This window comes from Adiantum capillus-veneris, chromosome 4 (genome assembly GCF_014529385.1).
Source record: "Adiantum capillus-veneris isolate H3 chromosome 4, ASM1452938v2, whole genome shotgun sequence".
Lineage (NCBI taxonomy): Eukaryota > Viridiplantae > Streptophyta > Polypodiopsida > Polypodiales > Pteridaceae > Adiantum > Adiantum capillus-veneris.
The window spans coordinates 55,330,722-55,354,297 of NC_140934.1; the positions used below are offsets into that span (position 1 = coordinate 55,330,722).

General features: G+C 44.3%; 2 protein-coding genes across 2 annotated transcripts in view; both read left to right on the forward strand.

Annotated features, from left to right (window-relative positions):
* The window catches only part of LOC147459198 (ubiquinol-cytochrome C chaperone family protein), a 43,369-nt gene extending 26,778 nt beyond the window's left edge, over positions 1-16,591 (forward strand). Inside the window, exons 6-7 of the mRNA XM_086510510.1 lie at positions 16,089-16,137; positions 16,224-16,591. Coding sequence (XP_086366636.1) covers positions 16,089-16,137; positions 16,224-16,300 — 126 coding nt within the window. The 3' untranslated portion in view covers positions 16,301-16,591. The remainder of the gene's footprint in view (positions 1-16,088; positions 16,138-16,223) is intronic.
* A 304-nt stretch (positions 16,592-16,895) lies between these two features.
* On the forward strand, positions 16,896-22,572 carry LOC147459199 (uncharacterized). The gene is made up of 2 exons (XM_086510511.1): positions 16,896-19,163; positions 22,218-22,572. The coding sequence occupies exons 1-2, from the start codon at positions 18,951-18,953 to the stop codon at positions 22,440-22,442; spliced, it is 438 nt and encodes a 145-aa protein (XP_086366637.1). The 5' UTR covers positions 16,896-18,950; the 3' UTR covers positions 22,443-22,572.
* Positions 22,573-23,576: the final 1,004 nt, after the last annotated feature.

Consider the following 23,576-nt stretch of genomic DNA (forward strand, 5'->3'; position numbering starts at 1 on the left):
GAACGGGGAACGGAGACCTGAAAATGGCCATTCTTTGTAACTATGAGCAAGAGGTATGCTTATGTGCAATTAGAGGGTATGTCACGTGTGCACTTCACTTGCGCTACGTGGACATGTTCTGCCACAGTCTAGCATGATCCAATAGCTTAGGACTGAGCCTGGCACTTTTGTGAGCCTCTAGTAGGACGTGCATGTCCATGCCAATCATAGTTGCATACCCTCTCTTGCAAAGGACAACATTTCATCATGCAGGCATTTTACCGCGTGAACTACTGTAAGGTGCAACGGAAGTGAATGTTGAACTTTGCTCAAGATGAGTGCTCCGAACTGTGCTCAAGGGTTCCTTTACTTACGGAAGGGAGAGCCTTCCGTGCCTTTAGTGAGAGAGTGCAAATGATCACAAACAAAGTGGTAAACACTGTGAATGAAGGTGTTGAGACTGAGAGATATACAGAGAAGAATACGACACCAGAATGTTGTCAAACCCTCCTCCAAGGGCCCCACTCTCTATGGCGAGAGAGGTCTATGCTATTGATTGCACAAATCTCGTACAATGGTCTTGCCGATGATGTCGACGACGACAAGACGGGCTGAAAACTGAAAATGCTAGGGGCTGAAATTTGCAAATCTTCTATCTGCTGAATTCGGACTCTATGTCGGTGACGATGGCGATGACGACAATGTGCTGAAAACGCAGATGCTGAAATCTGCGAACAGCGGGCTGAATCTGCAAACGCTGGCTGATCTGACTGTGCGGTGAGGATCTGCTGCGGGAAGGTGAGATCTGCGAGGTGTGGGGGCTGCAGTACGGATCCTAACTGCTGAAAATGTAAAACGTTGATGCAGAAAATGGTTGTGTCGCCAAGGAATTGCAAAACGCTAGGTTGATTTGCTTTTCCAAAAACGCTAGGGCTGATGTTGTTATCTGCTGCAAAAGGCTAGAGAATCTGCTGTTGCCAGGTTGATCTGCAACTTGCAAAACGCTGGGGCTGATCTGCATATGCTGAAAACGCTAGGCTGTTCTGGATGGCTGAAAACGCTAGGTTGTTCCGCCGGGGGTCTTGCTGAGAAGGTGCACTGCCAGACACTTGGTCCATGCTACCTCTTCTGCCAGAATGTGCTAGCGCTAGCTTTGCTTATATATTGCCTTAGTCAATTTGCCCTACCTAGTTTCCCAACAAAGTCACTTATTATTAATAAGTGAAAAATAAATAAGTGAAAAACGTCAAAAATAGGGAAACTAGGTCTATGCACTGTAAAAATGCTCCTGATCGATCATGCTGTGTGCAATGAGAGGATATGCATCTACATTAAGTGTCCGATATACACGGTCTGCGAATAGACTCACAAAAGTGCCAGATCACTTCCTATTCTAGACTGACTGGACTGAACAGAACCCTGGTCATGCTGTAGCTTCCACAGACACATAGGTTTGGATGTGTCACGTGACATCCCCTCCTTTTCAAAGTGAGGTACTGATACCGAACTGTATGGCGTCGAGGGAGATCGCCAATAGCATCCGGGATTCTGGGAAGGGCTCTTCGCCGGCCCACTCTGATGCGTGGGTCATGCGATACTTGAACTTCATAAAGGTCTGCAACGCTTGCTTCTTTGGGCCTCGCCGAAAGCGACACAAAGTCATCTGTGGCTCCTTCAATGCTTCAACTTCGTCTATAGTAATGCGTCTACCTTCTTCAAGAATCTCCGAGGAAGAAAGTTCCTGAAGCCACTTCCAACACAAAAACATGAACATACCCATTCCATAGAAAGTGACTGGAAAAATTCTAGTCTTCTTTAAAGCCTGTGCTTGCAATGTAGATGAACATAGAGACGGAGTGTCACAAAGTGATGACGTGGCTACCGACAACAGAAACCCTAATTCTTGCAAACCCTAATTTCTGCCAGAAACCCTAACTCTGGTGGTAGAAATGCCAGGTGGCAGCAGTACGGATTTTCGAGATTTGCGGATCTGAAAAGCAGCCTTCAAATGACGCTTCTTTGTTGCTTTTCTCTATGCTGGGCCCAGAGAGAGAGAGAGAGAGAGAGAGAGAGAGAGAGAGAGAGAGAGAGAGAGAGAGAGAGAGAGAATTTTTGCTTTTATTTTTGGAAGCTTTTGGGGCTCTGCTTTTGGGCATCCCTTGTAATCTTTAAATATGCGGATTAGGGCTCACTCTGTAGAGCATCTGGACGCAGAGTCTGAGAGTGAAACCCTAACCGCTCTCTTGTACTTTGACATTGATTTAATACATAAAGAAATACCGAAAGGGGCGCCGATCTTTGGGGCCAATATCTCTAGGCACGGAACTCCGTCGGGCCAGTGCAAATCTATTGTGGTCTGTGAATTGTTTTGAAGTGGTTATTTGGTGCTGTGGTGAATGTTTCTTGACTTGAGTGTCCAAGTTTGTTACAGTGGTATTAGAGCACGGCTGATTTCTCTTCTACAGGAAATCCTTTTTTTTTTTTCCGCGGCACCTATGGCTTCACGCAAGGATCAGTCGACTTCCTTTGCGTTTGGAGATGCGGGCAGGGATCACAACGAAGATTCCGGCAGAGAGTATGGCCCGCCTGGGCCTACTTAGGCGGAGCGACGAGAGATGGAGCGTCGTCAATTGATCGGCGATGCAACGAAGATGATGCTCAATTTTCGGAAGGACCCAAAATTTGCAAAATATATGAGCGAGACTTCTTTTCAGGAAGTGCACGAACAGTGGCAGAAAACCACTACAGCACCCTCGAAACCCGCTCTCAAGAAACCTTCTGCTCACAATAAATATTCAGAGAAGGAATTAGAAGAGGTGGTTGATGCACGGATTGCTCAGCTTTTTGACGCTCAAAAGAAAGCCAAAAAGCACGGCAAAAAGCAGAAGAAAGGCACTGACTTTCTTGGTTATTTGGGTCGTCAGTCGACATTTGACAAAGCAAAGAAAAAGAAGAAGCGTGTTCACTTCGAAGGAGTACCCAGTTCTTCTTCTTCTTCTTCTTCTTCTTCTTTTGACAGTTCTTCTAGCTCTTCAGATTCGAGCGGAGAAGACAGAAAAGGTAAAAAGCGAAGCAAGAAACAACGCTTCGGAAAGGGCAAGAAAAAGGCAAAGAAGGCTAAATCTCGCCCAGAGACTGACAGTTCTATTGAGGACTCGTCTACAGACAGTTTAGACTCCGATGATGGAAACTTTTGTGCGAACAAGAAGAATTTTTATAAAGCCAACCAGTATGACTTTCTGGAAGATAAAACCACAATTGTATTCTTGTATGAGAATGTGATATGGACTGCCAATAGAAATTGTCAGATATAGGGGGACTCATTTCCTCAATGAGGTAATTGAGTATCTGCTTAATGAATTTATGGTCATCCATAACAAATTGGCTCCCTATCACCCACAAGCAAATAGACAAGTTGAGCATACGAATAAAATTCTTAGCTCGGTAAGGACTAAAGTGGTTACTTCAGGACGGACGGGTTGGGAAATGAATCTCCATGCCGCTCTATGAGCTTATCGAGTTTCATTCAAAATAGCTTTAAATGCTACACCCTTTAACCTTGCTTATGGTCTTGATGCCAAGAAGGCGGACACTCAATAAAATTTGATACTTTTTCCGGATACTCAGATGCTTCGAAGGCTTTGTCTTTTATATAGCAGTTTGACATCGCTTTCGCGGGAGGACGCTACTCAGAGCACTCCAAGATTCGGAGAGCTGCCTCTTACTTTCAGGGGAATGTTCGCACTTGGTGGTCCATGCTTCTTTTAAACAAGACTACGCCAGTTAAATAGCTGAAATTTAAGAAGCTTTTATTTCTTCTTTGTTGATGCAAGAGTATGAACGAGATATACAAGCTGCTTGGAACCATCTTCGGATGACCAAGAAAGATACAATAAATGCTTACTGTGAGAGATTCGGGAGCTCTTTTCTACCCGCCTCTTCATTCAAAAAGATCTCGTTTAGAGAACAGATTGAGCGGTTCACCTTGGGTCTACCTACAGAGATCCGAGATCACTGCTTGGAGCAGAAGTCAGCTTCTATTCAGGAGTTGACGAGTCATGCGGGGAAACTGGACATATCTCCGCGAAGTGCCCTAAAAAGGTACAGAAAGAACAGAATGACAAGGACGACGAAAGGCCTGAGAGTTCGAGAGCAGCTGAGGACCGTGTACGAAAAGGCAAGATGAAAACAAGACTGGTTCCAGATTGTGTGGGTACCGATCCTGACACCATGGACGAGAGTACAAAACTTTGCCGAGCTTGGGGCAAAGTGAAAGATCAAGAGGCCCTGATCTTCTTTGATGGAGGAGCCAAGGCCAACTTCATTTCATCGGAATTGGCGGCGCGGCTCGAGATCACTCCCGATGGGATGGGACCACTTGCGGAGGCAGTTCTAGCGGCACCCGGCAGGGACGTAGCCATTACACCTATCATTGGCAAACTTCGGTTGCATTGTTAAGGGTATTTGGGGCATGAGGACTTTTTCATAATGCCTTTGGAGGGTTGTGATGTTCTCTTAGAGATTCCTTGGTACCACAAGAACAATGCCGTGGTCGATTATCGGGCGAGGAAAGCGACTTTGACTACAGAGAAGGGCAGAACAATTGTACTTGATATTAAACTGAAGGGTGAGTCTGTCCCTATTGTATCGGCTTCGGCCATTTCAAAATTAATGAAATCCAGTTTGTTTGTTTACTCGATCTTTATGAAAGAATTGAGCGATAAGGATAGGACAAATATGTCTTAACTTGATAGAGAACGCCAAGATTTTCTCCACTCTCACGTCGATTGCTTCTTAGAGGGCCTACCAGGCGAGTTACCACCTGCTCGTCTTGAAGATTATACCATTGATCTGATACTTGGAAGCACACCACCGAACCGGCCACCTTACCGTGTGAGCCGAGCACAGAATGAAGAATTATGAACCAAGTGAAACTAGTACTTCACCGTCTCTCCAGTGTTGTTGGTTTTGAAGAAAGACGGATCTTGGAGAATGTGCATCGATTATAGAGCTCTCAACAAAATCACCATCAAGCACAGATTTCCGATTCCTAGGATCGATGATATACTCGACAGGTTACAGGGATCCTCGTGCTTTAGCAGGATTGACTTGAAGAGTGGATATCATCAGATCCGAATTGCGTCAAGAGACGTCTACAAGATAGCTTTTCGGACGACTTTTGGGTTATTTGAGTTTTTGGTGATGCCTTTTGGCTTAACCAATGCTCTTGCGATATTTAACCGGATGATGGACAAGATTTTTCGAGAGTACAGGCTATTTGTTGGCACTTTCTTTGACGACATCTTTATTTTCTCCAAGAATGAGGCAGAACACAGAGATCATTTGCTTCAGGTCTTTCAGGCACTACGAGATCACAAGTTAGTGATTAATGCAAAGAAAAGTGAATTTTCCTACCAGAGATACACTTTTTGGGACACATTGTCTCAGCAGCAGGAGTGCAAATGGATCCGGCCAAGATAGAGACTATACGTGATTGGCCCGATTTGAAGAATGTCCATGAAGTTAGAAGCTTCTTTAGACTGTGTTCGTATTACAGGCGGTTCATACGGAAGTTTGCAGAGGTTGTTTCCCCTTTGCATATCTTGACATAGAAAGGAGTCCCTTTCTCGTGGGGATCCACAGAGGTGACTGCCTTTCAGACATTGAAAGAGAAATTGACTACAGGACCAGTTTTGACTTTGCCGGACTTGCAGAAGTCATTTGAAGTATATTGTGATGCTTGTGGTCGTAGTCTGGGTGCGGTCTTAATGCAGGAAGGCCATGTCATTGCTTACGAGAGCCGATTGTTCTCTAGGCCGGAGATGACATCACAGATTTATGAGAAAGAGCTTTTGGCGGTTATCCATGCTCTTACTCAGTGGCGGCATTACCTACTCGGAGCGGATTTTACTGTCTTTACAGACCATCAGAGTTTGCGCTACTTCTTGTCACAGAAGAAGCTTTCGGAAAAGCAGATGTGGTGGGCGAACATCTTGTCACAGTTTCACTTCTAGATTGTCCATGTGCAGGGACAGAAGAATGTGGTGGCAGATGCTTTGTCTCGGAAGCCGTTGGTTCTGGCTATTTCCACGATACATCATAGGAACTTCGAGGATATGGTCGACCAGTATGCCACAGATACAGATTTTGCAGATATTTTCACACGGATACGGGATGGGGAGACAGTAGCAGGAGACTCCATTCGGGAAGGCTACTTGATGAGAAAAACCATGTTGTGCGTTACACAGCCATTGAGAGAAAAGGTTATGACTGCATGCCACTGTCCACCTTTTACGGGTCACCGCGGCATTGCTACCACCATGAAGGGGGTAGAGAGATACTTCTTTTGGCGGAGACTCAAAAAGGATGTGAAAGAGTTTGTGCGCAGTTGCTTAGTATGCCAGAAGGTCAAGTTTGACAGGCATAAGGCACAGGGATTGTTACAGCCTTTACCCATACCCACCCGCCCCTGGGAAAGTATTGCAATGGATTTCATTTTGATCTCCCGAGAACACAGAGTGGTCACGATGGTATCTAGACTGTTATTGATAGATTTAGCAAACAGGCTCATTTGATTCCAGTGAAGAAAACAGTCAAGCCGGATCACTTAGCGAGACTGTTTGTGGCCCAGATCTTCAGATTACATGGCATGCCTGAGACGATTGTCTCCGACAGAGACCCCAGATTTACGAGTCTACTCCAAATGGAACCCAGAATTCAGCTTGGCCGGAGATCTGGTGCAGTAGGAATCAGGATGCACAAGAGGGGAGTCACTCCGCTCCTTTGTCAACAAATGTCTTGATTTAGATACTAGAGTCACTGATGTCTCTTTGAGCTTCAGGGATACTGAAAGCTTACAGTATTCTGCTGTATGACTTTATGAAATGGAATTCCTGATTATGATACTGATTTGTTCTTGAGTTCTTTTAAGTGCAGGAATTGATAGACGAAATGACTGCAACATTTTGGTCTGATTGATCTCGAATAGACATGGTTGCAATAGGGGTTAGTCAATCGGGCATCGATGAGGTCCCGATTGGATCTAGATGCGATTGCTAACTACAGTGCCGATAAATCATGGTCTAAGATCCGAATGAATGTTGAATGTCCTGTGATGTCTAGTGATATCCTGTTATGTGACTGTCGATTTGGTACATGTGCTAGATGTGTGTTCCTAGTACGTAGGTACTAACAGTTAGTGTCTGCTAAGACGTTTTATGGCTTCTGTCGGTTTTGCAGGCGTAATCGCGATCGATTACAATGCTTTCAAGAGGGGGGTATATCACAAAGTGATGACGTGGCTACCGACAGGAGAAACCCTAATTCTTGAAAACCCTAATTTTTGCCAAAAACCCTAATTTCATAAAACCCTAACCCTAACTGATGGCTGAAACCCTAATGTGGCTGAAAACCCTAACTTTGGTAGCAAAAATGCCACGTGGCAGCAATACGGATTTCCGGGATTTGCGACGCAATTTGCGAAGCTAAAAAGCAGCCTTCCAGTGACGCTTCTTTGTTGCTTTTCTCTACGCTGGGCCAAGAGAGAAGAATTGATTGCTTTAATTTTTACTCTCTTGAGAGAGAGAATTTTTGCTTTTATTTTTGGAAGCTTTTGGGGCTCTGCTTTTGGGCATCCCTTGTAATCTTTAAATACGTGGATTAGGGCTCACTCTGCAGAGCATCTGGACGTAGAGTTTGAGAGTGAAACCCTAACCGCTCTCTTGTACTTTGACATTGATTTAATACATAAAGAATTACCAAAAGGGGCGCCAATCTTTGGGGCCAATATCTCTAGGCATGGAACTCCGCCGGGCCAGCGCAAATCTATTGTGATCTGTGAATTGTTTTGAAGTGGTTATTTGGTGCTATGGTGATTGATTCTTGACTTGGAGTGTCCAAGTCTGTTACACGGAGTGCCAAACCGTTCGTCAAACATACGGAAACAATGGAATCGAAACTTGTCTTTCTGATATAAATCTATCAAGTGTGGCATATCACAATGGAAATGCCTATGCTTGATGCTCAATCCTTCTTGTGCTCTTTCGGATACTATGTCATGCCAAGGAAGAGACATGGAATGTGAATTCCTTAGGTGCAAACATTTCATCTTTTCATGAGTAATCCGCATACATCCGTACTCATTCATGAGTGAATCGTGCTCAACGTACAATATGGCATGCCTATGAAAAGGGATCACATAAGGATGGTGACTAAAATACAGGAAAGCATCACGAATGAAACACTCGAACAATGCGTGTTGACTAATCATTCGAACACATAATACTTCCTTTGGGGGTTCTTTGGACCTAAGCTCGAGAGCCAAGATCGGTTCTTTCTGAGGGGGTTCTTTGGACCTCGACTCAAGAGCCAAGATCGATTCTTCGTGATTGATCGAATCTGCAATGAGGTTAGTTTCACTAGACAAAGTATCAACTAAACCATCATCCTTGTGAACAATCACATCATTATCCTGCAAATCATCATTCTTGTGAGTAATCACATCTTGATCATGCAAATCACCATGCTTGTCATTGTCATCCAATTCATCATGCTCATCATTATCATTCAAATCATCATGCTTATCATCATGCAAATCCTGTGTGTCATGCTTTGGAGAAGAAGAGACTGAGAGAGTCTCCTTTTCCCGAATCTCTTGCATCTGTGCCTGCACTTGAGAAGAGAATCGGAACAAGGCGGCTTTCCTTTCGTTGTGCTCATGCTCTATGGCTGCCATTCTTTCTTCGGGTTCACGCTCTATTTTTGCTTTTCTTGCTTCGCGTTCTAACGTCCTGTCCATCATCATCTTGTCGAATGCCTCCATAGGATCTGGTGCAATCTTTGTTGTAGATGGGGAGGGTCGGAAAAACCTCCTGGTGAGGAAAACTCTTCTTCGCCACTCCCGTGCTCACCACCTCCAAGCGAAGTATCCATTCCGCTTCGAGTGATGAGCATCCACTGAAGTCTTGGGTTCTTAAGTTCACGAGGAACTTGGGTTCTTGAGGGTCTTGAGGTTCTTGAGTTCTTGAGGTTCTTCTTTCGCTTACAATATGTGTTAGAGAAGGATCTTCTCTTCACCCGAGCTATCCTCTTCGCTGCAGGCGCAACCCTTGGCGGCCTTGTGCTCACAGCAAGGTTGCTTTTACCCACCTCACGTTGATTGGCCGGCCGCTAGTGCACGGTCCGCTCACAATGAGTGAGAAGAGAGTAAGGGGAGGCTGGACAAGCCCTTCTTTCTTGGGTTTCTTGTCACTCTTCAAAAACACGATTAGGAATTGACACGCCCAAGAGAACTTGGGTTACGCACAACCGCAACAAGCGAAAAAAATTTATGTGGTTCTTTCCTTGAGTGATATAGAAAACTGCCAAAGCTCTGATACCAATGTAAGGTGCAGTAGAAGTGAATGTTGAACTTTGCTCAAGATGAGTGCTCCGAATTGTGCTCAAGGTTCCTTTTACTTAGGGAAGGGAAAGCCTTCCGTTCTTTAATGAGAGAGTGCAAGTGATCACAAAGAAAGTGGATAAACACTGTGAATGAAGGTGCTGAGATTGAGAGATAGAGAGAGAAGAGAATATGACACCAACAAGTTGTCAAACCCTCCTCCGAAGGCCCTTCTCTCGATGGCGAGAGAAGTCTATGATATGGATTGCACAATCTGGGACAAGATGCTGATGCAAATTGGTGAAGCTATGATGCAAAAGGCGGAGACGACGACGACTACGGAATCTATTGTCCGTTGCGGTGGGGCTGCTACTAAAAAACGCTAAATTTGCTGCCTTAGAAATGTTGGATCTACTGCCTTGTTATTCACTGACTTGCTGTTAGTAAAATGCTGATTTTTTGGTCTTCAAAAACGCTGACTTGCTGGCTTGGAATCGTTGTAATTCAATGCTGAAAAACGCTGTTGTTCCATGCTGAAAAACGCTAGTCTAATGCTTGTCCAAAACGCTGGTATGCTGGTCATGAAAACGCAGATTTGCTGGGTCTTGGAATCACTGGAAAGGCTGAGTCTTTAAGGTTGAAAAACACTGCTTCTACAGACTGCTGAAATGGCCAAGTTATGGGACTGAAATGCTGGCTTTACCTTGGGGGGGGGAACGCCATGTGCTTTAGGAATCTTGCTTGAGAAGTTGCCTGTTGAGAAATGCTCCTGCTGCCTCTTCTGCCAGAACTGCTAGTGCTAGGTTTCCTTATATATTATCTTATGCAAATTGCCCTACCCAGTTTCAATAAAAGTCACATAATAAATAAGTGAAAAATGTCAAAAATAGGGAAAATAGGTCTATGCACTGTAAAAATGCTCCTGATGGATTCTGCTGATGATCATGTTGTGTGCAACCAGAGGATATGCATCTACTCTAAGTGTCTGGACATTCACGGTCTGCGAACAGACTCACAAAAGTGCCAGATCATTTCATATTCTAGACTGACTTGACTAAACTGAACCTTGGTCATGCTATAGCTTGTCCACGGACACATAGGTTTGGATGTGTCACGTAACTTCCCCTCCTTTTCAAAGTGAGATACTGGTACCGAACTGTATGGCGTCGAGGGAGATCGCCAAAGAGCTCTTCGCCGGCCCACTCTGATGCGTGGTTCATGCGATACTTGAACTTCGTAAAGGTCTGCAACGCTTGCTTCTTTGGGCCGCGCCGAAAGCGCCACAAAGTCATCTGTGGCTCCTTCAATGCTTCAACTTCTTCTATAGTCATGCGTCTACCGTCTTCAAGAATCTCCGAGGAAGAAAATTCATGAAACCACTTCCAACACAAAAACATGAACATACCCATTCCATGTAAAGTGATTGGAAAAATTCTAGTCTTCTTTAAAGCCTGTGCATGCAATGTAGATGAACATAGAGACGGAGTGCCAAACCGTTCATCAAACACACACAAACAATGGAATCGAAACTTGTCTTTTTGATCTAAATCTATCAAGTGTGGCAAATCACAATGGGAATGCCTATGCTTGATGCTCAATCCTTCTTTTGCTCTTTTGGATACTATGTCATGCCAAGGGAGAGACATGGAATGTGAATTCCATGGGTGCAAACATTTCATCTTTTCATGAGTAATCCGCATACATCTGTACTCATTCATGAGTGAATTGTGCTCAACGTACAATATGGCATGCCTATGAAAAGGGATCACATAAGGACGATGACTAAAATACAGGAAAGCATCACGAATGAAACACTCGAACAATGCGTGTTGACTAATCATTCAAACACATAATACTTCCTTTGGGGGTTCTTTGGACCTAAGCTCGAGAGCCAAGATCGGTTCTTTCTGAGGGGGTTCTTTTGACCCCGACTCAAGAGCCAAGATCGGTTCTTCGTGACTGATCGAATCTGCAATGAGGTTAGTTTCACTAGACAAAGTATCAATTAAAACATCATCCTTGTGAACAATCACATCATTATCCTGCAAATCATCATTCTTGTGAGTAATCACATCTTGATCATGCAAATCACCATGCTTGTCATTGTCATCCAATTCATCATGCTCATCATTATCATTCAAATCATCATGCTTATCATCATGCAAATCCTGTGTGTTATGCTTTGGAGAAGAAGAGACTGAGAGAGTCTCCTTTTCCCGAATGTCTTGCATCTGTGCCTGCACTTGAGAAGAGAATCGGAACAAGGCGGCTTTCCTTTCGCTGTGCTCATGCTGTATAGCTGGCATTCTTTTTTCAGGTTCACGCTCTATTTTTGCTTTTCTTGCTTCGCGTTCTAACGTCCTGTCCATCATCATCTTGTCGAATGCCTCCATAGGATCTGGTGCAATCTTTGGCGTAGATGGGGAAGGGTCGGAAAAACCTCTTGGTGAGGAATTTGCCACTCCCATGCTCACCATCTCCAATCGAAGTATCCATACCGCTTCGAGTGATGAGCATCCACTGAAGTCTTGGGTTCTTAAGTTCACGAGGAACTTGGGTTCTTGAGGGTCTTGAGGTTCTTGTGGGTTCTTGAGGTTCTTCTTTCGCTTGCATTCTGTGTTAGAGAAGGATCTTCTCTTCACTCGAGCTATCCTCTTCCCTGCGGGCGCACCCCTTGGCGGCCTTGCGCTCACACCAAGGTTGCTTTTTCCCACCTCACGTTGATTGGCCGGCCGCTAAGTGCACGGTCCGCCTCACAATGAGTGAGAAGAGAGCAAGGGGAGGCTGGACAAGTCCTTCTTTCTTGGATTTCCTGTCACTCTTCAAAAACATGATTAGGAATCGACACGCCCAAGAGAACTTGGGTTACGCGCGACCGCAACAAGCAAATAAAAATTCTGTGGTTCTTTCCTTGAGTGAGACAAAACACTACCAAAGCTTTGATACCAATGTAAGGTGCAGCGGAAGGGAATGTTGAACTTTGCTCAAGATGAGTGCTCCGAACTGTGCTCAAGGTTCCTTTTACTTAGGGAAGGGAGAGCCTTCCGTTCTTTAATGAGAGAGTGCAAGTGATCACAAACAAAGTGGATAAACACTGTGAATGAAGGTGCTGAGATTGAGAGATAGAGAGAGAAGAGAATATGACACCAACTAGTTGTCAAACCCTCCTCCGAAGGCCCTTCTCTCGATGGCGAGAGAAGTCTATGATATTGATTGCACAATCTGGTACAAGATGCTGATGCAAACTCGTGAAGCTATGATGCAAAAGGCGGAGACGGCGGGGACGACGACGACTACGGAATCTGCTGTCTGCTGTGGTTGGGCTGCTGCTAAAAAACGCTAAATTTACTGCCTCAGAAACACTGGATCTGCTGCCCTGTTTTTCGCTGACTTGCTGTTAGTAAAACATTGATTTTCTGGTCTTCAAAAACGCTGACTTGCTGGCTTGGAATCGCTGTAGTTCAATGCTGAAAAACGCTGGTCTAATGCTTGTCCAAAGCGCTGCTATGCTGGTCACGAAAATGCAGATTTGCTGGGTCTTGGAATGGCTGGAAAAGCTGAGTCTTTAAGGCTGAAAAATGCTGCCTTTACAGGCTGCTGAAATCGCCAAGTTATGGGACTGAAATGATGGCTTTACCTTGGGGGGGAAACGCCAGGTTCTCTAGGAATCTTGCTTGAGAAGTTGCCTGTTGAGCAATGCTCCTGCTGCCTCTTCTGCCGACTGAACTGAACCTTGGTCATGCTGTAGCTTGTCCACGGACACATAGGGTTGGATGTGTCACGTGACACTCTCTCTTTCTGTTTAGTGTTATTTGAAGTGCTAAAAGTGTTCAGTCTGTTCTTCTCCGTTGGCACGTGGTGCCCGTCCCTTGTTACATGATTGGCTACTCCCAATAGTGGTGGTGGTACCCTAGAAGGATGGGAAGTTGAGAGTGTCTGGAGACTATCGAAAGTTGAATGCTTAGATGATCAAGGATCCATTCCCACTCCCATTCACCGGTATGATGTTAGACGAAATAGAAGGCCATGAAATGTATAGCTTCATGGATGGCTATAGTGGCTATAACCAGTTGACAATTGCAATTAGAGGACAAAGAAAAGACAACCTTCATCATTGAATGAGGAGCATTCATGTATTTAGTAATGCCATTTGGACTATATAATGCTCCAACTACTTTTCAACGCTAAATGATAGAGATTTTCAGTGAATTATTACACAAGTTTCTGGCTATTTTTGTGGATGACATTACAGTCTTCTCATTAGAAGAAATGCATCTACACTTTTTGGAAACGATCTTTGAGAGATGCAGGAAAAAGAGGATCTGTCTGAACCCATTCAAATCAGTGTCGATTGTCGGGAAGGACCGGTTTCTAGGACACATTGTGTCGAGGAATGGGATTCAGATGGTTGAAGATAAAGCCAAGTGTGTTCAGCAAGCCTGACCGCCAACGAATGTTTCTGAACGTAGTTCATTCCTTGGATATATAAATTTTTACTGATGATTCATTCATATGTTTGCAACAAAGGCATTGCCATTGTATGAAGTGACCCAAAAGGGAGTGAAGTTCATCTGGACTCGGGAATGTTAGGCAAGTTTCCAGTATTTGAAGGAGGCGATCAACAAGAAGCCAATCCTTTGCCTGGGAGGTAATTTTTCATGTACATGTGGATGTGTCTAGAATGGCAATGGGAGTGATATTGGCCAGCGTGATGGGAAGCCGAACTACCCAATCTACTTCGCCAGTTGCTTGTTTAGTTTAGCTGAACAAGGATATTCAACAACCGGACGAGAAGCACTAGGAATGGTTTCAATGCAACGAAATTTAGACACTATTTATTGGGCAAATTGTTTCACTTCTATGTCGATCATCATGCTCTTCTCTTTCTGAGTAATAAAGTGATCATTCAAGGAAGATTAATCAGAGGGTTGATGTTCGTGATGGAGTTTTAGTTTAAGATATTCCATAAGCCAGACAAGACTCATTGTGGTGGGGATTTTCTATCACGAAACACAGAAGGCATCTCAGACACATGGATGAGAGACAATCCAGTGGATGCTAAACTATTTCAAAACACAACAATAGTTGGGCAAGATCTAGAGTGGCAGGATGTGTACGATTTCCTTCAATTTGGAGGAGTTTCAAAGGATTGGTCCGAGCCAAATAAAAAGGCATTGATAATCAAGAGTCTGAACTTCACCATCATCGGAAGCGCATTATGCAGATTAGGCATTGATGGGTGCTTCCGAGGTGTTTGCCTATGTAGGGTAGGATGCAAGTCATCACAAAAGCTCACAGTGGGGGAGCAGAGGAGCTAGCTGGAAAGAAAGTGGGTGGATTCAGAAACCATTCCAGCAGCTAGATGTCAATTTCAGCCGCATATCTAGAATTTTGGAATATGCCATTCGAACAGTTCGATGTCAATTCAGCTGCATATCTGAAATTTTGGAATATGCTAAAATTCAAAGAAAGGGAAGGAGGAATGTAGATGGTGGGACCAGGCTCTAGTCAGACGAGTCGGATATAGCAGTAACTAGATGTAATTACCATAGTCGTTGTACAGTGTACAGTCGGTCAATTAGAACCCAATCAGGTACCTATAAATAGGATCAATTACATCATTTTGGGGCGAGTTGTTACGGAGTCATTATGGAGTCAACTATTACTTTTTTGTACTCATTGAGCACTTGCTCTGAGCATCATTTAGCTCTCGTGGCTGCATCTGATACCAGTTGTACACTTTCAGTATCTGAATACATATCAGTTCCAATTCCAATCTCTTGGTCGAAACTTTGTCTGATCTGTCTGCTATTTGAAGTCTCTACATTTGATCTGATCTGACTAACTCTAAGTCTCCAACTTGGAATAGTTGTTAGAAGTGACCCGCTCATTCCACACACACAGAGAGAGAGAGAGAGAGAGAGAGAGAGAGAGAGAGAGAGAGAGAGAGAGAGAGAGAGAGAGAGAGAGAGAGAGAGAGAGAGAGAGAGAGAGAGAGGTGGTTTGTGGAGGTTCGGGGAAGTGCGTGCAGAAGCGGGGACAAGCACAAGGGGGGTGGTGGGGGGGGGGGTCTTTTCGGAAGTCGAAGGGCCCGCGAAAGAGCGAGCGAGGGAAGAGGTGGAGGGTGAGGGTGCATATGGCGAGAGGCAGCACATGCAGAGGGTGAGGCTGTGGGAGTGGGGAATGGGTGGGTGAGGGGGGCCGGGCGGGGACATAGCAGGGAGAGAGAGAGAGAGAGAGAGAGAGAGAGAGAGAGAGAGAGAGAGAGAGAGAGAGAGAGAGATGAACATGCATCATCAGTTAGCTGTTTTATGTGCTACTCTTTGTATGATCAACTTCTCTTCCATTCAGTGAAAAAGGGGTGGAGGTTTAGTATTTAATTTCAATCATGTCATGTATTTTTCTAGGACTTCTCCCTTTCACGTTAATGCATGATTTAGTTTGTTCATGATACAAATATTAAGATGGCACTCCACATAAAATGATGAGTTCGTTGAAATTTTTTGCACTTAAAAATCAATTTACCAAGCCTTACAAGGGCCTTTTCTAGTGATTGTCTTCTAATTCAAGCTTAGTATTTGGGAATGAATGCCTACTTACAATATGCCAGTTAAAACAAAATTAATGTGGTAGGCTTCACAATATGATCAATTGTTATGTTTCAGCCTGCAATGCGTGAATCATAAAGGATTGTGATTTTGATGCAATTATTTGTGTGAATGTGTGCCAGAGTTTAGCAAAGTATGTTCGAAGAGAGACTGCGTGTTTGGCTTTGACAGGTAATTTATAGTCTTAATTCTTTTTTTCCACAGTGATTATTCTAATATTGTGATTCTACTTCACTGCATTGTATGTAACTTTGCAGACAAGGAATCAATTTTCTCTGGCAATATACTCTTTTCAACAGACAAGTTATGGGAACTTGAGAAAGCTCCTAAATAGATAAAAAGTGAGTCTTAGCAGATTGATTTAGAGCTGAGTTTTCACTGCTGGAAACTGGATCAAACTGCGAATGACTACATATGTGTACTCGGTATGAGGCTGTTTGCTTTTGGGCACAATACATCAGATAAGCTAGGTATGAGTTGGGGTAGCAATTATGTTTCTTTTAGAGATTATGATTGTTGTATGATGGAGTCTAGGCTGAACTAGGTGGAGGTTGTATATATAGACTCCAAAGATGCATATGATGGCCGCAAGTGCGACCTTTTTAAAATTTCTGTTTGGTGGTCATTGGCAGTTTGCCTGCAGAAGAGTCCATCCTGTGGTTTTGATAGACGTTCATACGAAGTGACTTCACTGGGATTGAAAGCCAATTAAAGCAAAAGCTCACTAAATCTCATGTTATGCAAGCTGTTTCTTTTGAATGCATGATTGGCACGCTCTACTTTCAATATGCATGGTTAGAAGAAACTTTGAATGGGTGACTGAAGTTGAGGGCAATTAAACTATCCCCCCCCCCTCTCTCTCTCTCTCTCTCTCTCTCTCTCTCTCTCTCTCTGTACGTTTTGCGTGTCTTTTTTGGTTTCCCCCTGTTTTTGGGGCAGCCTAAGGCTCAGGAGGGTGGTTTTGGGTGGCTATGGAGGGCATCTCTCTTGCACTACGGTCCTGCGGGTCCAAAGATATATATGCAATACTGCTTCTCCATTGACTTGGCCTATGTTTTTTGAAGATCTTTATGCAAACTTTGGTGTTGGCTCTCTTTTAGTCATCAACTTGTCCTGCTTGAAGATGTTTTTGCAAGTTTTGGCTCTCCTCAGTGGGTTTTTGCAAGTCTTTGGTTGGGCTGCTTTTTTGATGTGGATGGTCGTCCGTCCTTGGTTTCAATTTTTTATGTTTGTGGCCACTCACCTTTGTGACTACCTATGGGCGTCTTGTTGCGTTAGGTATCATTTTGAGCGCTCAAACGGCATGTGGAACATGTATCCTACACGCATACAATTATTCTAGAGTCAGCACCGTAACTCCAATAACACGCCTTGTGTATAGGGAAGTCGTATAAAATCATGACGCTTGCCACGTCAAGGTTAAGAGTACCATGGTAGCTATAGAGCGGGGGCAGGGATAAGGAATGTTCATGGGAGAGAAGTGCAAGAGTGTTGAGAGGCATAGTTACAAGGCCAATTGATTGGTTTGTGCCATATTTCTAAAATGAGATATTTAAGTGCTAGGTAGTTTGACAAAAAGCAAATTATGTATCTCGTATTCATGGCATGGGCAAAAATGGCTTCCTCTTTGAATGATGAAGAGTTTAGCTCTATCAAATGAAACCTGATAAGCCCATATCACTCACAATATTGTAAGTTCAAGCGTTTGTTGAAAAACAGTACTCCAATTTGTCTTTAAAATGCGTAAGACATTACATCAGTCTTCAATAAATGTAGTATAATGTCTTTTAAACACTCAAGAGATTGAGTTGAGACTATCTTTGATGTGAAGGGACTTCTTAGAGCTTGAGCAGGTACACAATTTTTGCATCACTTTGAAAGATTAACGACAAAATATGTGTTCCTCTTTAAATCGATGTCGACCTCAAGCCAAAGCGTAGTTCTTAGAATGCTATTTTTGACCTCCATTGACTTACTGTCAAGGTCGTGGGGAGGGGAATGTTGATCCTGGCCCTCCATCCCCCTTTCAAGGCTCCCGACCTCCATCGGCCGCCCACGATTAATGGGAATGGTCAATGCACAACCATTCCCTACCCCATAAAAGACAAGAATGTAAGAACATGTAGACATCAAACCAAACGTGTAATTCCTAGGAAGCTATTGTTGGCCTCCATTGAGTTACAAATAAAAGATGAGAATGTAAGAACATGAATACACTTCAAAAGCAAATCTTACATTCATACAACTAGGGTAGAGGGGCCAAGAAGGGTAAGTCTAACTTGAGGAGCTTCAATCTCTCTCCTAACTCAATATCTTGTGTTCAGCAGCTCATTTTAATCGCCTTATCACAAGCTTTCAACATAATTAATTTGGGGTTGGTTGGGTTTGAGAGCTGATACTTATGGCACCGTTTTTGAAATCACGAGTATAAAAAATCGGCATGAATAAGAACACCAACTAGGGCCAAAAGTGGTAATTTGTAGCCACGGAATCTTGAGCCCAGGCGTTGACCAATGGGTAGGCATTAATTCAAATGAGCTAGCCTTTTCATGGCCACTTTTTCGTGCTTGTACTGGTCGTTGAATGTAATATTATGAGGGGGGACCGGAACACAACTTGCCCCTCTACCCTATACTTTTTTTTTTGCCATAGGCTTAAGGTCACCAAGAAATTGCAGCACTTTAAGGTAACTCTCACCATTCAAAAGTCAAAATTCATGGCACAAAAAGCAAGAAGTTCGAAAAATACAAGTTTGGAGAGGTCATGGAAACCTGCTAGATTAGGGTTTCCCTTCTCCTCTTACCCAAGGGAGGTCATGTCCTCCCTCGGGTTCCCTGGTCCCCTCTCTTCTCACCATGCTCCTGCCAAGCAACCTAGCGCGTGGGATATGTCCTCCTCTCAAAGATCGCTTCTGCGTGACAATATTTCTCCCGTGCAGCCTACTTCCTCTTCGCTTGTTCCTCCCTTTCTCTTAGAAGCATTCCATGCGGATCAAGCGGAACACATTCACCAAGCTTTTCTACGCCATCAAGCTTCTCTTCCTCTACAAGACGCAAAGACGCCTAATTGCGGAACATCAAGTTCGCATCATTTCCCTGCTGGAGAGCCTCCCCGGGCACCAGGTGCGGATCCCTCCCCGGTTTGCTACCAAGAAGGCCAAGGAACTCCTCCGAAAGACTCGGGCAACAACAATGGAGGTATACCCTCTGTCACTCTCCCTGCTTCTCAGATAGCCAAACGCGAAAAGGATCTAGAGGCTAGGGCAGTGATTGGTCTTTTGGCTGGCCCTAGGCCCCCGGCAGAGACTCAAAGGCTGGATTAAAAATCAGTGGGGAGTTAGAGGTGTTGTCCTTGAAACTATTCAAGCTCTCCCCAAAAATCATTATTTGTTTGTCTTCCAGACAGCTGAAATGGCTTTTGATATCATCAGCATGGGACCCTGACTGATAAGAAGCTCTGCATTACTTCTCTCTCGATGGAATAAGCATTTCAACCCTTAAGTCTCCGCCCAGAAACACTACCCTGTTTGGGTTGGAGCTGCCAAACTTGCCTTTCCACTATCATCAACACCTCAAAATGATTGCCTCACAACTTGGAAAAGTTCTGGGGGGTAGACCTAGGAGAGAGTTTAATCCTTCATGGCATCCCCAGGTATTGGTCGAAATGGACATTTCTGTCCCGCTTCCTCCTGCCATTGACATCTTCACAGACGATGGTACAGGTTTCGAGCAACCCTTGGAATACAAATACCTCCTCAAGCCTGTTTTCTGTGTGGGGTCCAAGGTCACTTTGTCAGGAACTATCCCATCAAGAATCCTGCCGCCCCTCCTTCCAACAGTTTTGCCCCTCCTCAGTCCACTCCCCCCCTGAGCCGCATCCTCCGAGCTCGAATCCCCAAGCTCCTAAAGGCAAAACTGCCCCTCCCCTCCGAAAGGCAGAAGTTCGTCCAGCTCCTAGACATTATCGGTTTGCTGTTCTGGCTTCTCTCACCGACTTTGCTGACTCTTCCGCTTCGGCAGAGGAGGATTGTATCCTCCCCACCCCCAAGGATCCTTCTTCTGTTCTGGAACAACAAGTCAATGCCCTTGACCAGGCCTCCAAACTTGAAGATTCAGCTGGGTGCGAAGGCACCTCTACAGCGCTTGTCCTGGTTTCCAATCCCACCCCCATGGAGATTTTAAAAGACAACAAAAGAAGTCACACCAATGTCTCCCAGACTCCCCCTAAGGCGACCAGCACAGGAAAACGCCCCCAACGAAGTCATAAATGAAAGTACTCTCCTAGAATATAAAGGGGCTTTCCGACCCCAACAAGTTTAAGAAAGTTGCCAACTGGGTTCCTGAGAAAAGATTTGACGTCCTCGCTCTTCAAGAGATAAAAGTCATTGGGGATGACTCAGCCAGGAGGCTTTCTGAAGTTTCCAAGGACCTCAGATGGATTGTCTCTTCTCACCCAAAAGGTTTGTCAAGACTCTCCTTGGTCATGCGAGAGCAAGAATTGCCTTCAATGGTCTCCTCTCTAGCTTCTTCCCGCTGAACCTCTCAGTGAGACAAGGTTGCCCCCTAGCCCCCCTCCTCTTCGCCATATTCGCGGATGGCCTCAATTGCCTGGTCAAAGCTAGGCTCCTTGAAGGTAAAATTAAGGACATCCAGCTCCCCGACACTCAGCGGCAGCAATGCCTATCCAATTTGCAGACGACACCAACGCGCTACTTGCAAATGAAGAGGAGTCCCTCTGGGAGTTATGGCAATGCCTTCACATATTCTGTCAAGCTTCTGGGTCCAAGATCAACCATTCCAAAACTGGGGTTAGGCAAGGGAATTCCCCACTCCCTCAATGGCTACTGGCTACTGATTGCAAATTGTTGGTTGAGAATTAGCCTTTCAGGTTACTGGGAATTCCTATGGGTTGTTGATCGTTTCCAAGCAAAACTGGAGCGATGGAAAGGATTTCAACGCTCCCTAATGGGAAGGGTCATGGTCATAAATCACTTCCTCATGGCCTATGTCGTGTTCTTCTTGACTTGCTGGCGTCCCCCAGAAGACCATCTGAAGGACATAGTTAAGATCTGCCGCAGCTTTCTCTGGGCGGGAGACTTCACCTCCCATAAAAAAGCCAAGGTGAAATGGGACATCTGCTGCCTCTCAAAAGACAACGGGGGACTAGGTATCATCAACATTTCGGAAAGAGCTGGCTGACAAATTGGCCCTCAGGACCATCTCTCAAGCTCTTTTGAATAGCCAAGAGGAATGGCCTCTTCTTCTGTTCAAGAACTTGAACAGATTCAGCATCACTGGCCACCGTGGCTGGAAGAATATGCCACCTCTCTCCCTGTTCTTCAGTCCTTACCCATCCCTTGCCAAAGGATCAAATCTCCTTCGATCCCTATGGGGTGCCTGGAATCGGCACAGGTCAAACTTGGTCCCCAACTGGAAATCTAACCATAGCCAGTCTTTGCTCGTAAATGATTCTATCTGGTGGCCATGGGTTACTGGCAGGGAAGTTCCACCAGAACATTCCAAAATTGCCACCATCCTTCACAAGAAAGGCGTGAGATGCTGGGCTGACATTTGGTCCCCAGCGCTTCATGACTGGATATCCGATTTGAATCTTTCTCTCAAGTTTCAACTCAGGCCTTGGGAAATCACCTTCCTCAAAAGGAGGCTCGAGCTTCTTCCTGTTTCCTAGCATTGGCTCCTCAAGTGGAACCCTGAGTTCTCCCTCCGTGGGGTTACGTGGCGAGGGGACTTCAGGCTTTCTCACCCCTAGCTCCCCCCTCTCCCCTCCTCTTCACGTCTCCCTTAACCAGCGATGGCAGCCATTGCTTGACAGGAAGCAGTGGGCGTTCAAATTCAAAACTCTCTGGTCCAAAGCTTCCTCTCCCAGAAAATCGGCACTTCTCTGGCTCATCCTTCACAAGGCGGTTTGGACTGGTTCGAAACAACAAAGAGGCTGGGCTCACTGATGGTAAATGTCCCAGATGCAAGGGGGGCACTGAAGATCTGGGACATTTGTTTCTAAACTGCCCCTTCAACAAACCCTTTTGGGAGCCAGTGAGCAGAGTTCTCCAAAAACCTTTATCTTGGAAGCAGGTGCTGTTGGGGACAGAGTAGGCCCCCCCCTCTTTAATATGGAACCACATCCGTGCAGAGTTTATATGGGCTATCTGGAGACAGAGGAAATTTTATTGTTTTGAAGAAACTTCCCAGGTGCCTAACCTGAAATTTTTCTTTGATGAAATATCCCTACAGGCGGAGAAACTAAACATATCCGAGTGTCGGCTCTACAGAAAGAAGTCAAAGATGCTGGTTCTGACGGGCAAGCTTTCTCAAACCGCGAAAATAGATGGTGAGGACTGCTATGTCAGAGACCAACTGGAAGACGAACTCAAGGAAGTTCTTAAAATACTGAAAGATCTTTGGAATCGGTCCAGAGCATTGTTGTCCCAGATCAGAATTGAACTAGATGTTCTATAAAAGTTTGTACCATTTCTGATTGGCCAGTATGTAATCATAAGCTCACTCCTTGAGCTAACTGATGTAACTTCTTTGTTTCTTTTCTAATACAGTCACGCCTTTCTTTGGTTAAAAATTCATGGCACTCATTATAATAGTAAGTTGCTTTGTAGAGGGAGGCATGATAATTGAAGCTTTATATCATGCAAAGGTTTGGTTGATGGCAATTTTAGCTTGAAATGATTGCAAGCTCTGCTCTCCCAGATGTCAAACCATGTGTTGATGCAAATCATTATCTTGACAAGCTTTACATAATTATTAAGTGTTGCAAGCGCAAACCAATGCTAAAAAAAACATTTTGATCCAAAAACTAGTAGGCGAACCTACATGCGAGAAACTTTAAAGGTAAATCGACTAAATTTGAAGGTTTTCAAGATAAATTTCTCTAAAAGTTATAGGTTCTCACCTTCAAATTTAGAATTTAACTCTAAATCTTAAATTCATGCGTGGAATTACGCTAAACCTATGTTTTTTTGAGCACTGACACAAACTAAAAGGGAATAACCCTAAAATAAGAAGGTTGCAACACCCTTACAAGGGTGTTTTACCAAATTTTATAAAGAAGGGCAAAGAAAATGCTAGCTCAAAAAAAGTTGAAAATTCTTTTTTTAAAATTTCCAATGCAGTTTATACTTGTTTACTTCATTGCTAGATGCTTGATGTCAATCTACTTATTTCCTTCTATGTTCTATAGTTGTTCTATAGCAACACCCACCAAGCAAGACTAGTTCATAGAATTCAAAGCTCAAATTTGCTTTTGAAACCTATAGTTCTAGCATCACTCACAACAACCTCTAATTATGATCACGTAGGAATGCAACATGCAGTAGGTGGGGTAGGCAAGACATGTTGGACATGGAAAATAACTAGACAACCACTTCATCCCTTTTTTGGGTTAACGAAAGCCCTCTTCTTTTTGTGTTGCTATACGATTGGTAGATACCAAATGTGTGTGTGTGAGAGAGAGAGAGAGAGAGAGAGAGAGAGAGAGAGAGTATTGAGAGTATTGCAAAATTTTGAGAAGCATAATCTTTCTATGGAAACTTTTGGGTTTATGCATGAATAGGTGGTAGACTTAGCTACCTATGTTTGGGG